Raw genomic sequence first — 16,900 nt, forward strand, 5'->3', positions numbered from 1 at the left:
ATATCTCAAATTTACGTATTCGATCATAACAGTGAAACGTCCGATAATAGTAAAAATATTTTCCAACAATAATTTCATTCTCGACATGCTTTAATCTGCATTAACATTTTAAATGTGAAAATTAATTTATTTATATGCGGAAACAAAAATTAATATGTATTAATAAAAAAAAAATAATAAAATTATTGTTAAAAGCAATTCACTTTATAACGCTGTAAACATCTACCTGTCAAAAATATTATATATATGTCATAAATAACATCATTACAAAAAATGTACAAATCAATAATATATTTAATTAGTAATGTTATTAAAGAATTATATTTAATTTTTATTAATAATTAATTTCTATAATTACTTAATTAAATAAATAAATTTATTATAAACATTATTATATTTGGATTATATTATTTCTCTATGACACATTTTATACATATAATTATTTTGACAATTTTAGTTGTAACATTCTAAAAATTTTAATGTATCTTAATATCATATAGAATATGGTATAATATTAAAATAAAATAATAATTATATAATATATAATTAAATATACATACATATATATATATATATATATATATATATATATAATATAATAATATATTATTCTATTATTATTATATTGTTATATTATTACTAACACATTCTTCTACAAGATTTAACGGTATGTATACAAAAATTAATTAATATTAAAAAAAATGTTTTTATTTAAAAATAAAAACATTTTTTTTTGTATAATACGTATTAAAACATACTATAAAAAATATAATATCAACGAAAATTTAGTATCCTATTTTTTATCTATAAATGAAATAAGTCTGACATTTAGTACTGTATAAACAGTCTTTAAAATTTTATATATCGCTGAAGAGTGTCTATGTGTGTGTGTGTTCATGTGTATAATGTAGAAAAATGTATACAAAATTTATTACGTTATTTTATGTACATCATCTTTATTATAGTTAATCTAATCTACGATTAATTTCACGGAAACAAAAATCCGTCGTTAAAATTATAAATTTAATAATAAAATAATAATAATTTTTTTTTATAATATTGTAGTTTAAAAAAGATTTTTTAAATTTCTTTTAAAAATTAATCAGAGAGATTTTCCTCAAAATAGCCTTAAAACGTTGTTGTGTTATAATTATTTCGATCGTATAGTCATAGAATTTTACAATATTTATAATGTAGGAATCTTTTATAAACAAATATATATATATATATATACACATTGTCTGTCAAATTTCAATTATTAATTAAGAATTATCTCCTTTTCTAAAGATGTTTCTAAACTCATAGAACTAAAGATATCTGTCACATTCTGAGATTATATATGGTCATTAACGATAGAAACAAATTAATTTATGTTCGTTGCAAAATTTCTGAACTACAAATCCATCTCATCCCAACAACAAGGCTCGAACCCGATATAAATATCATCGGTATATCGCATTTCAAATTCTTTCAACCAATTATTATCCGCACGTTTATAATCATTCCAGGACGCTGGAAATAGTATTTTTTTACTTTGAACATACTCGTAAGCAAATTTTGATAGTTTTTCTAATGCGCAAATTTGGCAAGTACAAATTTTCCCTAATTCATCTTTACACCATTTTATCAAATCATACAAAAGTGATTTCTCATCCAAGTATGTCAATGCGATAAGTGAACCGTTTGTATAATTTATATTTCTGTTATATTTGTAATCTTGAAGCCCTATAGCACGGGCTTTCTGTATTTCATAAGATAGCTTTCTAGGTGAAATTCTATAAACGTCTGCAGCGGTGCTCTGGAAGAAACGATCTTCCAAAACTTTTCTTACTGCTGTCTCGAATTTTGGTTTTTCTTCATAAAACTCGTTTTTATATTTCATATTTATTACTTTTTTACGTAAATATATGTAACTGACTCTATGTTTTCTTGCTGCTTCCTTTTCAGATAACTCATTTTTTAAAACATCTTTTGCAGCTGATTCGAGTGCATCGCTTAAGTCGAGATGTGCCGCAATGTCTGCTCTCATTATATATCTGTCGTCTCTATCCATTTCTATAACTTTCGTTATTTCTGTTATTATTGTATACGCAGTTTAACCTACAAAAGAAAACAAGAAAACAGAAAAATAAATACTTGAATGTGTGCACTCAAATGTTGCATCATCGCAAGATTGCGAAATTATATTTGCGATTTTCATCTTCTAAGTTTTAAGCTACTGTGTTTGTATAACACGTGTATACATACATACATACATACATATATATAAGTTTTTATAAAAATTATATTTAATTATTAAAGTCAATAATAATGAAAATTATCTCTTAAATAATAATGAATTACACTGTATTTTGCATTATTTGAACGCTACAGTAAATGTTTCTTTTCAAAATTAAAAAATGAAATAGAATTAGAATAGTGTACTTACAAAATAAACTGCAATAAAACGCAAATATATTTAAATAAACTTTTCCTCGCAGCGAGAGAAATGGATGTAACGGATGTCTTATTTTACGTCTTTATTTGTGTATAAACGATGAAGCACAAGATCAGATATCGACTAAATTCAAGGTTCCCAGTATTATATTCAAAAAATAAATAAATTTAACCAAAAGAGTAAATGTCGCGCTAAATGACACACATATACATTTTTTTCTATTATTATAAATAAATGTATTCTTTCTTCCGTTTACTTGGCATTGCATCGGCGCTCGGTTCCTATTCAATAATAATGCGTTAAACTATTGATCAAATAATTCATTTAAATGTAGATTTTAAATATAAATATATTTCATTGTGTGTTGATATTCACGCGTAAAATTGTTACCCTATAATTTTATAAATATCTAATATGCATCAAATTAACTGATGTTTTTTTCGTTAATTTATATATGTGTGATAGTCACCTAACGATAGGCTTTCGAGCACAAATGTATCGACAAATATATATAGTATATATATTAATACACACACACACACAACAATAGTTATTAATAATTATATATATATAATTGTTTAAATATTTTCATAATGTTATGTAATAATCTAATTTTGTATTATATCTCATTTATTAATTTATGTTTCAGTGATGCATAGTTTCATTAATGTTAGCAGAAACAACTTTCGGAACATCCAAAACGACGCAAAGATTTCGGAAAAAGTGTAAAATACTGTCCTTATTTATTATCTTTTAACATTAATTTTTATTTTATCAATATATCAAGAGAGCACACACGTAAGACACACACGACATACAGTTTTCAAATTCATATTTCAAATGCGTGTAGATGGACATATATACATATGTAAGGTTATTAGACAATAATTATAATAATAATAATTTATTATAGCAGAATATAGTACACAGAGATTGTTAATACAGAGACAACGATGCTCTTTCGATTAAAAATGGCTGTTTTAGTCCAAGCTCGCTGTTATTTGTAGTATTTTTCGACAACACTATAGTAACTAAATTGTAAGAAAAATAATTTGTATTTTTTAAAAGAAATAATTATAATAAATTATAAAATATCATTTATATTTTACTCTGATATACAATAAGAGTATTTAAATTTCGTACCACACACGTTTAACCAATTCTGTATGTCTGGAAAAAGGTTAAAGTATTAAAGAGATCTTATTAGCAGTATTGTAAAATAATACGTAAAAAATATGGGAAAGAAAAAGGGTCGCAAAAAATCTCATGGTTATTTATTGAGGAGTGGTTGTCAAAAATTGTTACAAACAAAAGCTTTACGTAATTCAGAAATGGCTTCAATAGGATTTGTCTAAAAATGTGAGAAGACATAGAGAAAAATGAAATAAAATCCGTAACTCAATTAGATGCGAGAGTGTTTATCGTCATTAATTAATTTTAAAGAGTATTACATATATAAAACCATTAATTTTGAATGAAGACTTCCCTATCACAATCCGAAGAACATCTAAAAAAAAGTTAAATTCCTGACATTGTACTTTCAACAAAGCGGTAATAAAATAATTAGAAGAAAATTAATCAACACTTGAATTGATTAAAACGCGAAAGAATGTGGTTAAACTAATAAAATTCTAATAGAATAGACTTTCATTTACTTTCAAAAATTGTAATATGTTAAAAATATATGTAAAAATTTTAAAGTTACAATTTTATACCGGCTAAGTTAAAATTGAGAAAAAAATTAATTAATGTCATTAATAATTAGAACTATTTAACGAATGAAAAAATACAGTTTGCACTGTAAAAAAATACTAATATTATATACTGCTCGATTACAAAAATTATAATATGTTATTTTTTCATTTCGTTTTAATTGTTAGAATATCTTACACACAGTATTCACAAAATACTAATATATATTTACGATATTAAGTAGCTAGTTTTACGATCAACATATTGCTTTTCAACATATTCTCAAGCTTTTAAACTGTTTCAGAAAATATTGAAAACATTCGCTTTTTATTTTAATAATAATTAATTTAATATATAATAACTCAGTAACTGTCCATTATTTAGCTTTGAGCTATTACATCTTTTGTTCAGCAGGTCACAAGATACGACATATGAAAAAAAACCAACCAATTTTATCGAAATCCAGTTTTCATGAGCATTAGTAAACCTGTAATAGAATGAATAAATTTCTGGTTCAAAATTATATATATATATAGTAAATATAAAAATTCTGCAAACAGATACGTGCTATATTTGGATTGCAGAAACAGTGTCAGTTGAAATATAAATTTAAATAAATATATAAATTAAATTTTGCCAAGTATTGTTAATAATTTTTTAATTGGAGTACATAGTTACATGCAAATTTGAAGAATAAAGATTTTGATTCTTATATAGTACATTTATATATATAGATATGAAAAAGTAAAATAATAGTTTGTATTTAAATAATTGCAACGCCTAATTAAAATATCAGTCATTCTTTATATTACATAATTTTTACAGAGCATACTTTTTTTACAACTATAAAAAAAAGTTTAAATGAAATTGCAAGAAAATCTAAATATCTCTCATTTGTATAAAATATTAACTTATGTTCGATCTGTATTTAAGGTAAATTACTTTCATAAATATAAATGTCATTCTTAGGAGAACAATTTAATGCGTTACTTTATTGCAGGTTAATAAACGAATAATTTCGTCGATCTTAATTAGCTTAGTGAAACAAGCTCATCTTTTCTCAATCTATGTCTTAAAAAATCAATCGAAAGAAAGTACATTTTCTTTTTCATATATGTTTCAGTTATCTATGCATAAACATTTAAAACTTCGTACAAATGATGTTAATATAATATATTTATTGTTGTCAAATATTTGATTGTTACATAATCAAACTAATTAAGCATCACATTTCATCACAAATCGAAGAAACTAAATTGAAACATAATATAATATAGTATGTACAGAACGTTGATTTCTTTCAATTGACATTATTGAAGAATAAAATTATCGTCAAAATCACAAAACATTTTCATCTCTATACAAAAATATATACATATTATAACTGTAAATAATAAAAATTATAAATAATAATCAGTTTGCGACATTACTTTTAAAACTTATTATATATGTGTGGTTTTCAAAATTTCAACGATACAATATATATTTAGATTGTTTAGTAATTAAATTTCTACATTATAATATGTCAAAATTACAGTAATTTTTAAAGATTATTTGTGTTATTATATTTAGAGTCAATCTCTCGCTCAGATTATTTCAAATTCATACGTATTTGAACATAATCGAGAAACGTCCCATAGTAACAAAAATAATTTCTAATAATAATTTAATTCTTGATATGTTTTAATTTTGCATCTACATTAAGAAAATAATTGAAGCAATTAATTTGTTAATATGCATTCGATAGTTAATCTGTGGTAATAATAATATTAACACATATTTTATTAAAAGAAATTAACATTAAGACAGCATATATGAATTTAAGCATTATAAACATCTAACTGTCAAAAATATCATACATGTGTCATAAATAAAATCATTTTTTTTTTATTTACCAAAGATTTCCGTCATAATAGCCTTAAAACTTTTGTCGTGTTATAATCATTTCGATCGTATAGACATGAGACAATATTCATAATGTAAAAATCTTTTATAAACTTTTATAAATATATATATATGTATATATACACATTGTGTCTGTCAAATTTCAATTATTGATTAAGGATTATCTCCTTTTCTAAAAATGTTTCTAAAATCATAGAATTAAAGATATCTTTTACATTCTGAGATTTTATATAGTCATTTATTTAACGATGAAAGACTAAAGCAAATTAATATTTGATCGGTACAAAATTTCAGAACTACTAATCTAAAACTACTCATCCATCCAGCAACAAGACTCGAACCATACATACATATCATCGGTGTATCTCATTTTGAATTCTTTCAACCAACTATTATCCGCACGTTCATATCTACACTGTACAAAAATTTTGTGTAAAATTACAACTATTATAGTGGGTAATTTTATAAAACCCACTATAATAGTTGTAAATTTCCACGCGTTTGTAAATTTGCAGTATATACAAGTAAAATTAATTTCTTCATTTGTAATTAAGCTGATTGCAAAAATAAATTTACAATATGTATGTAAAATTATAAAACGATAATATAAAAATATTTTTTATAATTGTATTATTAAACATATTATTAAACACAATATATTATTAAACATATTATTATTATACATATTATTAAACACGATATATAGAATATTACTGTTGTATTGAGTAATATTACAAAAATTTAGATAATTACATAAAATCTTTAAAATATCATATTATTTCGTAAGTTTCCATATAAAAGAAGATATATTTACATAATAAAAGACAAATCTACATAATTTTGTGGAATTACATAATTTCTGTATAATTACATGATTTCTTATATTTACAAGACTAATCATGTAATTTTTACACCTATTATTTGTGTAAATTTACTAAATTTTTTTACAGTGTATTCCAGGACGCTGGAAATAGCATTTTTTTACTTTGAACATACTCGTAAGCAAATTTTGATAGTTTTTCTAATGCGCAAATTTAGCAAGTACTACTAATTCATCAGTACACCATTTTATCAATCTATTCAAAAGAGATTTCTCATCCAAGTATGTCAATGCGGTAAGTGAACGGTTTGTATAATTTATTTTTCTGTCATATTTGTAATCTTCAAGCTTTATAGCACGGGCTTTCTGCATTTCACAAGATAGCTCTTACTAACAATAAGTGAAATTCTATAAATGTTTGCAGCGACGCGCTGTAAAAAACCTTCTTCTAAAACTTTTCTGGTAAATATGCATAATAACGGACCCAGCCCCAATCACCTTGACCTTGACATATGTTGTCAAGGTCAAGGTGATTGGGGCTGGGTCCGTTATTATGCATATTTACCACTTTTTTACTGCTGTTTCAAATTTTGGTTTTTTATCATAAAACTCGTTTTTATTTTTCATATTTATTACTTTCCTTCGTAAATGTGAGCAATCGACTTTATGTTTTCTTGCTGCTTCCTCTTCAGATAACTCATTTTTTAAAACTTCTTTTGCAGCTGATTCGAGTGCACCACTTAAGTTGAGATGTGCCGCAATGTCTGCTCTCATTATATTATATATCTATCGTATTTTTATCCATTTCTATAACGGTCGGTATTTCTGTTATTATTGTATACGCAGTTTAATCTACAAAAAAGAACAAAAAAACAGAAAAATGAATACTTGAATATGTATGTACTTGAAAGTTTATCGCAAGATTGCGAAATTATATTTGCGATTTTTATCTTGCTAAGTTTTGAGCTATTGTGCTTCTATTATATGTGTATATATATATGTATATATATATATATGTATTTATATATAAAAGTTCTTATAAAAGTTATTATGTCTTTAATTATAAAGTTCGATAATAATAAAAATTATCTCTTAAATAATAACGAATTATACTATATTTGGCATTATTTGAATGCTATAATAAATGGTTCTTTACAAAATTAAAAAAGAAATAAAATTAGAATAATGTACTTACAAAATAAACTATAATAAAACGCAAATATGTTTAAATAAACTTTTGCTCGCAGCGAAAGAAATGGATGTAACGGATGTCTTATTTTATGTCTTTATTTGTGTATAAACGAAGACTGAACGATGAAGCACAAGATCAGATATCGACTAAATTCAAGGTTCCCAGTATTATATTCGAAAAATAAATAAGTTTAACTAAAAGAGTAAATGTCGCGCTAAATGACACACACACACACACACACACACACACACACACACACACACACACACACACACACACACACACATATATATTTCTATTATTATGAAAAAATGTATCACATTTTCCGCTTATTTGTCATTGCATCGGCGCTCGGTTCCTATTCAATAATAATGCGTTAACTTTTTGATCAAATAATTTATTTAGATGTAGATTTTAAATATAAAAATATTTTATTGTTGATATTTACGCGTAAAATTGTTACAACATAATTTTATAAATATCTAATACGTTTCAAATTAACTGCTATATATACAATTATGTGTAATAGTCACGTAACGTTAAGCTTTTGAGCACATATGTATCGACAAATATATATAGTATATATATTTATACACACACCGATAATATTTATAAATATATTTTTTTAAATATTTGGTAATGTTATGAAATAATCAAATTTTGTCTTTATATTTCATTTATTAACTTATGTTTCAGTGATGCGTAGTTTTATTAATGTGAGCAGAAAGAACTTTCGGAAATCTAAAACGACGCAAAGATTTCGCAAAAAGTGTAAAATATTGCCTTACATAAGTCATTATAGAGACACTTAATACTCTATAGAACTATGCTCTTACGATTAAGAATGGCTGTTTTATTGCAAGCTCGCTGTTATTCGTCGTATTTTTCGACCACACAATAGTAACTCGATTGTAAAAAAAAGAATTTTCATTTTTTAAAATTAAATAATTATAATAAATTATAAAATATTATTTTTATTTTACTCTGATATACAATAAATGTATTCAAATTTTGTATCACACACGTTTAACCAATTATGTATCTCTAGAAAAAGTTTAAGTATTAAAGAGATCTTATTTAGTATTGTAAAATAATACGTAAAAAATATGGGAAAGAGGAGGGGTGACAAAAAATTTTACGGTTATTTATGGAGGGGGAGTGGTAAAAAATTGTTACAAACAAAAGCCTTACGTAATTTAGAAATGGCTCTAAAAATGTGAGAAGACATAGAGAAAAATGGAATAAAAACCGTAACCCAATTAAATGCGAGAGTGTTTACCGTCATTAATTTATTTTAAAGAGTATTGCATATATTAAATCAATAATTTTGAATGAAGACTTCTCTTTCAAAATTCGAATAGCTTCTCGAAAAAAAAGTTAAGATCCTGACATTATATCTTCGACAAAGCGATAATAAAATAAATTAGAACGAAATTAATAAACACTCGAATTGATTAAAACGCGAAAGAATATGGTTAAACTATAGAAAAATTCTAATGGAATAGACTTTTATTTACTTTCAAAAATTGTGAAATTCTGATAATATATATATATATATATATATATATATATATATATATATATATGTATATAAATGCTATGTATTTCTTGAGATATTCATAATTGTATCACAATGTATGAGATGACGAATACTAATATAAATATAAATAAAATACAATTTTTTTACATTAACATCAAATAATATGTTTCAATGTTTTGTTTGGGGACAATGAGTGAATGTGTTATATTTATATGTATGTGTGTTATAATTTGTGGTGTTATGATAGCACGGTTTTTTTCAATCCAAGAAGAATTAAACAAGAGAGCGATCTTATATTTGAAAATAGTAATAGAATTTCAGGCCAAGATACATATATCAAGAGGACAAAGATATCTCACATTCGGCTTTAGTGCAAAAATTCCTTCCTATAGCAATTAACGCTAATAAATTAGCACTACTTAAACGAGATTACAGTTGCTAAGTAATGTTGCGATCATAATTTTTCAATAAAATATTTGTGCACTTTACGTGGGCCATATTATTTTCGTCGCTGCTTTTACTATTTTAAACAAAATGTTATTAAATCGAGATAAAGCGCTAATTCAACAGTCCAACTCTTGTATAAAATTGTGTAATTTTGCAATCGATTTATAAATTTTGCAATCGATTTATAAATTTTTGTGTTATTATTTTATGTATTGTCGTAAAGAGTAAATTTTTATTTCGATATAATTTATTGGCCAAGTCTTTCAATTTGTTAGATTTAAATACTCTAGACTCACGTATACATATTTTCGCGTTTTAGATATATATACTCAATAAATTTAATTTAAAATTATGACTTTTTCAGCTTTCACGTTACAAAGTATACTTTGAGTGAACGTGACAATTAGAAAAAATTATTGCAAAATACAATTTCTTTATTGTTTCAAATTAAATATTTCTTTCAAGTTTTATTAATAATAATCCATCGATCTTCGAATTTAATTGATTTGCCAATAATATATATAAATAAAATACCGTTTCTTAAATTCGTTACATATTGAACGATGTTTATACATAATTAAATTATTAAACATATAACAATACATCCGTGAATTTTTTCGTGATTTACCATCTTGATTATCATTATATGTATATTGTTGAATCTATTGTAATTCTAAATTTAAATATAAGTTGTAATAAAATTTAATTATAACGCGTTTTTAATAAAATAATTGCTGAATAAATTTCAACACATTATGTTTGACGTTTAGTAAATGTTTAATTACATTAACATTTCTTTTTCTCAATTTGATTTTTTTTTATTTATTTTTTCGTATTATCAGGAAACCTAATAAAGAAGGGGCGTTTCCAGTTCGCGATGTCTAGTGATATATAAAGTGCGTGTTATTTTTTATTATGATTGACTCGCATTTATGATTTTATGTTAATGATTAAGTGATTGCGCGACAAAAAGGCTAACCGTAGTGAGAAATTGTTGACTCGTACTACTTAATCTATCTATATTCTTACTTTAAGTAATTGCGCGACGAAAAGACTGAATATACTAAGAAATTGTTGACTCGTACTACTTATTAATCTATCTAAATTCTTCTTTTGCGCATAATAAATTTACGATATATAAAGTGCGTATAATTTTTTATTGTTTTTGATTGGCATTAATGATTTTATGTTATTAATTAAGTGATTGCGCGGCGAAAAGGCTGACCGCAGTGACAAATTGTTGACTCGTACTACTTAATCTATCTACATTCTTCCTTTGCGCATAATAAAATTATGATATATAAAGTGCATATAATTTTTTATTGTTTTTGATTCGTATTAATTATTTTATACTTATATTTATTATTTTATGCTCATAGCAGAGTAATTGCGCACAAAAAGGCTGAATCTTTTCCTTTTCTAAAAAAGATCTTTTTCCAAAAAAGATATGTAAAATCGATACTCGCATATATCAAAGTTTATTGTTGTCGCTTTTCCGCGATGCTCATTGGCTGTCAAGATTCGAGTTGTGCGTTATATTCGTAGCATCGAGAGGCTGTCATCGCGAGGATTAGCAGTTTGACAGTTTGTTCAAAATAAAATTAAATAAAATAATAATATTAGTTTTAAATAATATGTTGTAATAATTTAAACTCGTTTAATATTTTTGACAGTTATCAACTGATTTCTGTCAAAAAATATTAATCGCAGATAAGACATTATAACATATTAATATATTATAATTTTCATAATCTAAGTAAATTTATGTTTTGATATATAAGTATTTTTTTAGATATATTTAATTGTAAAGTATTATTTTTTCAGCTTTTATTTAAAAAAGTAGACTCGAATAAACGTAAGAATTAGATAATACCACACTGCAGATTATAATTTCTTTTTGTTAAACATAATATATTAAACGACATTTTAACATAGTCATTGAATAAATATTATAAGACATATTTAGGTTAGTTTTAACATAATTTTGCATTATATGATAAAAATGAGTCAAAATTTATAGATTTGTATTAGATATGACCCTAAAAATGTAAAAAAAATTTTAGATGAAAATGTACAAAGGCTTTAAGTCATATTCCATTTAATTTCTCGCGCTCAAATTAAATTCGACGACAATATATACACGTGCGCTGCATAATATACATACTTAAAAATGGCTATATGATATCGAGACACAGCCAAAGCAAGTTTGTCACTGTTTTGCTACCGTAGAGCTAAAATGGAGCAACAAATGTCAAAGGAGAAAATTGGTGAGTCAAAATATCTTTCACAAGTTCAAACAATTTTGATTCCGTTTTCACACAAATAAATAGTTAAGGCTCTGCGCACAATAGGAAAAATATTAGGAATAAATATTAAATATTAGGAATAAGAATTATTTTAAAATAGTAAATTCGGAAAAATTCTAATATAAAAATACAAATTCGAGTATAAAGGACTAATAAGGGCTAATAAACTACTAAGAGTCTTTTATACCCGAATTTGTATTTTTATATTAGAGTTTTTCGATTTTATTATTTTAAAATAATTCTTATTCCTACTATTTAATATTTATCCCTAATATTTTTTCTATTGTGCGCAGGGCCTTAGATATACAATGCTAATATTTCCTTTGTGTTATATTATTTTATAACACACTTTTCTTAATAAGTTAATTTTATACATTTCAATATAATTTAGTGAACATTGCATAGCGAGTCTCGTATTTCATTACATTAAAGTAATAAAATAAGTTCAATTTTAACGTACGACTTTTATTGAATAGACAGAAAGTATATGTGAATAAAATTTAGATTTTTCGATATATAGAATAATTGCAGAATGTCATATCATTATTGTTAAGTATATTAAATATTATTATTAAATTTAATCAATAATTCACCGATTTCAAATTATTCGTTTATTCTATTTTTTGGAAATATAAGCAAAATAATGTTTTTAGAATTATTTATGTATTTAACGTAGTTTTTATGTAGACTTGTTAGTAAACATAGATAACAATATATTTGCGAATCTCTTCTTTTTTTTCTCTTTTGATTATCTCCATATATTTGTTGTTTTAACGTATTTCATGTCATTACAGAAAAATTCAAACACGTTATATTATTTAATAATATGTAATTATTAATTACTTTTAGATTTTAAGTATTATTATAAAACATTGTTATAATTGATTTAATAATTTTAATTATAATGTAATAATATAATTTTAATTTTATTATGATTATATCACTTTAATAAATATCTTTTGTCAGTTTTGACCTTTTTTAGAATATTAATTTTTCTTTATTTGGCAGATAAAATAATGTCGGCAGCGCTTTTCAAGTTCTCGATTAAATGTCTGCGTGTATATATGAACATCAAGCCGAAAGGCAACTACGTCTTCAGTCCGTATAACACATATGAAGCACTATTTTCGGTTTATCTTACGTCCAGCGGTACTATTGAACAGCGTCTAAAACATATCCTTTATTTAACGGATGTCTCGAAATATGACTTGATAGATACTGTTAATTTTGATAAATATTTCTCAAATTCAACAAATTCAGCATCAACCTCCCATGATGTACCATTAGAGGTAAATAATTCTGATGCTTTTTGCATTAAATGATGAAAATTATATAGGAAAATAAGTCGAAATTTTCAAGTCACAATTAAATGACATAACATGTAAAAGTACATTTAAATAAAAATTTTGAGACTCTAAAATACTTATTAAGCGGTAAGAAAGAATATATATATTTATAAGCGAAATAGAGATTTGAAAATTTGATACTTTAAATATGTCATTGAGCAATCTATTAAAGAACGGATTCTTTAATAAAATTCAGAAATCTTGCTTATCGAGTAATATAACTTTGTTTCTTTTTCATATAAATTAATTTGAATGAAAGTAACTTGACGCGATTTTAGAATATAATAAAGATTCAGCCCGCATAAATAAAAATATGTATAAAATAATTTAGAGAAATAACCCAAGTTTTTTGATTAAGAATAAATAGAGATCTCACAAACATTTGATGTTCTTGATTCTAGGCAACCGAACCTTTGGCTGCACACGATTTCGAGAATGAAAGTATACTTTCGATTGAAGATAATATTAATGCATCACTTGAAAATCTACATTTAGAGGTAAATAAATTTGATACATTTTTGCATTGAATGATGGAAGTCATATAGGAAAATAAGTCGAAATTTTCAGGTCACATTGTATGACATACCACGAGAAGATACTTAATAAATAAAAACTTTGCGATTTTAAATTATCAATTAAGCGGTAACAAAAATTATGTATATTTTTATGCAAATTAAAGATTCGAAACTTATATACTTATTAAATTTGTCATTGAGCAACTTTTAAGAATAGATTTTTTTATGAAATCCAGTAATCTTGCTTATCGTGTTATATAACTTTGCATCTTTTTCATATAAATTAGTTTGAATGAAGCCACTTGACGCGATTTTAGAATATAATGTAAGGACTACATAAATACAAATATGTATAGAACAATTTAGAGAAATAACCGAAGTCTCTTATTTACGAATGAGATCTCATAAACATTTGATGGTTTCGATTCTAGATGAATGAGGCTGCATGCGATTATGAAGGTAAAAGTATGTGTTGGATTAGAGGAAGTAAGTTTTCCGCAAGCCCTGAACGTATGAAAAAAATTTTCAAAGATGAATTCATAGTCTTAGAAGGCGAAACTAGAGTTAATGTATTTGGAATAAATCTTAAAATAGAAGAGGAGCTATGGAAGTTGAAAAAGTATATTTATTATCCGCTACAATTAACCCCGAGAAATTACAATATTGATATTGTTATGACGTCTTTACTTCGTTTCAATAAACAAGATTTTCAAAGATCAACGACACCTGAACCAGGCGCATCAAGCGAATCGACTGTTTCTGACAAAAGAAAACGTAAAAACTGTGAGTACCTTTTCATTTCATATGCTTTTACATACAAACAATTTTTTCATAGTTATATTTTTTAAATTAATTATAAACAAAACATATAGATTTATTTTATTTTGCAAAAAGCACATCACTTTATTTTTTAAATGAACGGATACCCTCAAAGATGTATTAAATGTTAAAAATGTGTCGTAACTTTGCCCTCCAGAAACAAAATTTAAAAGATCTTTGTATTCGGAAATTTCCTAAAATATAATGTAAAATAATTTTCGAAGCTTTTACAAAAAATGTGGGAGGAAAAATTATACATTAATAGAACAATTAAATTTAATAAAATAAAAATTCTTTCTAATTAAAATTTTTAACGAAAAGATTTTTATTTTCAATGAAAATGTGAAATATTATATGGATTCTCATAAATGCTCGTTATTTTATACACAAAGAACGAATTTTTACGATTTTATTCAATCATTTATCTTCACCGCCATTTTTTTTTTTTTTTAGTTTTCTGTGACGAATTAGACGCACTCATAAGCGAATTCCCCTATGAAAATGGTAATGCGTCGCTGTTCATGTTGATACCTGCTTCATGGACCTCACGTACCGATCATATCAAAATACACTGTACTAACTCTAAACTTTGCAACTTGGTCGAACAATTGTCGAGCGACGTCGGAATGCGCAAATTACGCGAATTGTTAAATAATAATAAGAATAAAAATAATATTGATAATTTCTCGTATTGACCAGTCTTCGAGATGGAGAAAAATCTGAAATTCCGTAAACTGCTACAAGCTCTAGGCGTCGGGCAATTATTGACCTCCAACGCGATCAATCTGGATACTTACTTCACGAGAGACGAACAGTTTGTGCCCTATGGCAATGTTGCGCATCGTACTCACGTCAAGATCACGAAGAAGAACACTTGGGCGGGTGCGATGACTTTGTTCACCGGACAAGAATTTGATTCAAAGGTTTCAAAGATGGTCAGAACGAATTCCAAGTTTCCGTTCGTCTGGCTAATTTATGACAAACGACAACGAGACATCCTCTTTATCGGCGCTTGCAGAGAATCTGTTTTTGGGACTGGAAATAGTCCGTCAAAAAAATTTAGTTCAGAATTATTTAAAATGATACAACTTAAGAAACGGCCACGAAAAACAGATGGGATAAGGATGAGAAGGAAATTAAGTTGAGAGTCAAATACATCGAACACGCGCCCTGCGAAACGGCTACTAGAAACAGATTTGTAGGTATTGGAAAATGTTGTAATTATCGAAGCTATATTTTTTTCTCAGTCAATCTTTTATCGATTTGTATTAATTTGAATTGTATTTCAAACGCGAAATATACTATAATATCTGTTAAAAATTTTAAGACCGATGAAATAAATCAGTTCTTTGTGTCGTACAAATTTATCTTCGCTATTTTTATAAATTTTTTCAAAATTGAAAAAAAAAAGAAAATTATAATATTTCTCAAAGTGTTTTGGAAATGTTATCCTATTGTATTTTCACATTTTAATTTAATTGTTTTACAGTTATTTGTCGTTTTATTAAATTGAATAGAAAGCCATATAATGAGCATTAGAAAGTATTGATATTATTATCTCATAATATGTAAATGTTAAATTTCGATAAACTAGTTAATATATATAAACACATATAGATACATATAGATACATATACATACATATAGATGCATATATTTTACATATACTTTTACGTTACATTTACGTATGTATATTATATATACATATATATATATATATATATATATGTATGCATGTATGCATAATATTTCTGCCATAAATGACATAAAGTTATTTGTATCGGATTCTATGTTCAGTAGAAATTTTGGAAGTGAGAAAATGGTTTGTTTCCGAAATTCAACATTATATATTACTGTGTACATATACTTTAAGTAATGCTT

General features: G+C 25.2%; 1 protein-coding gene across 1 annotated transcript; it reads left to right on the forward strand.

The window, feature by feature from the left end:
• Window positions 1-12,269: 12,269 nt before the first annotated feature.
• On the forward strand, window positions 12,270-16,221 carry LOC145948150 (serine protease inhibitor 88Ea-like; the record flags this gene model as incomplete). Its single annotated transcript, XM_083057906.1, has 8 exons — window positions 12,270-12,300; window positions 13,348-13,628; window positions 14,087-14,182; window positions 14,632-14,686; window positions 14,795-14,983; window positions 15,473-15,568; window positions 15,719-16,063; window positions 16,114-16,221. Coding segments are annotated over exons 1-8 (1,201 nt in total), but the record flags the coding sequence as incomplete, so codon positions are not given.
• Between the last annotated feature and the right edge of the window lie 679 nt (window positions 16,222-16,900).

The sequence above is a fragment of the Prenolepis imparis genome, unplaced genomic scaffold (assembly GCF_030444845.1).
Source record: "Prenolepis imparis isolate NDT839.2.m4 unplaced genomic scaffold, iyPreImpa1.0 SCAF_261, whole genome shotgun sequence".
In the NCBI taxonomy this organism is placed as follows: domain Eukaryota; kingdom Metazoa; phylum Arthropoda; class Insecta; order Hymenoptera; family Formicidae; genus Prenolepis; species Prenolepis imparis.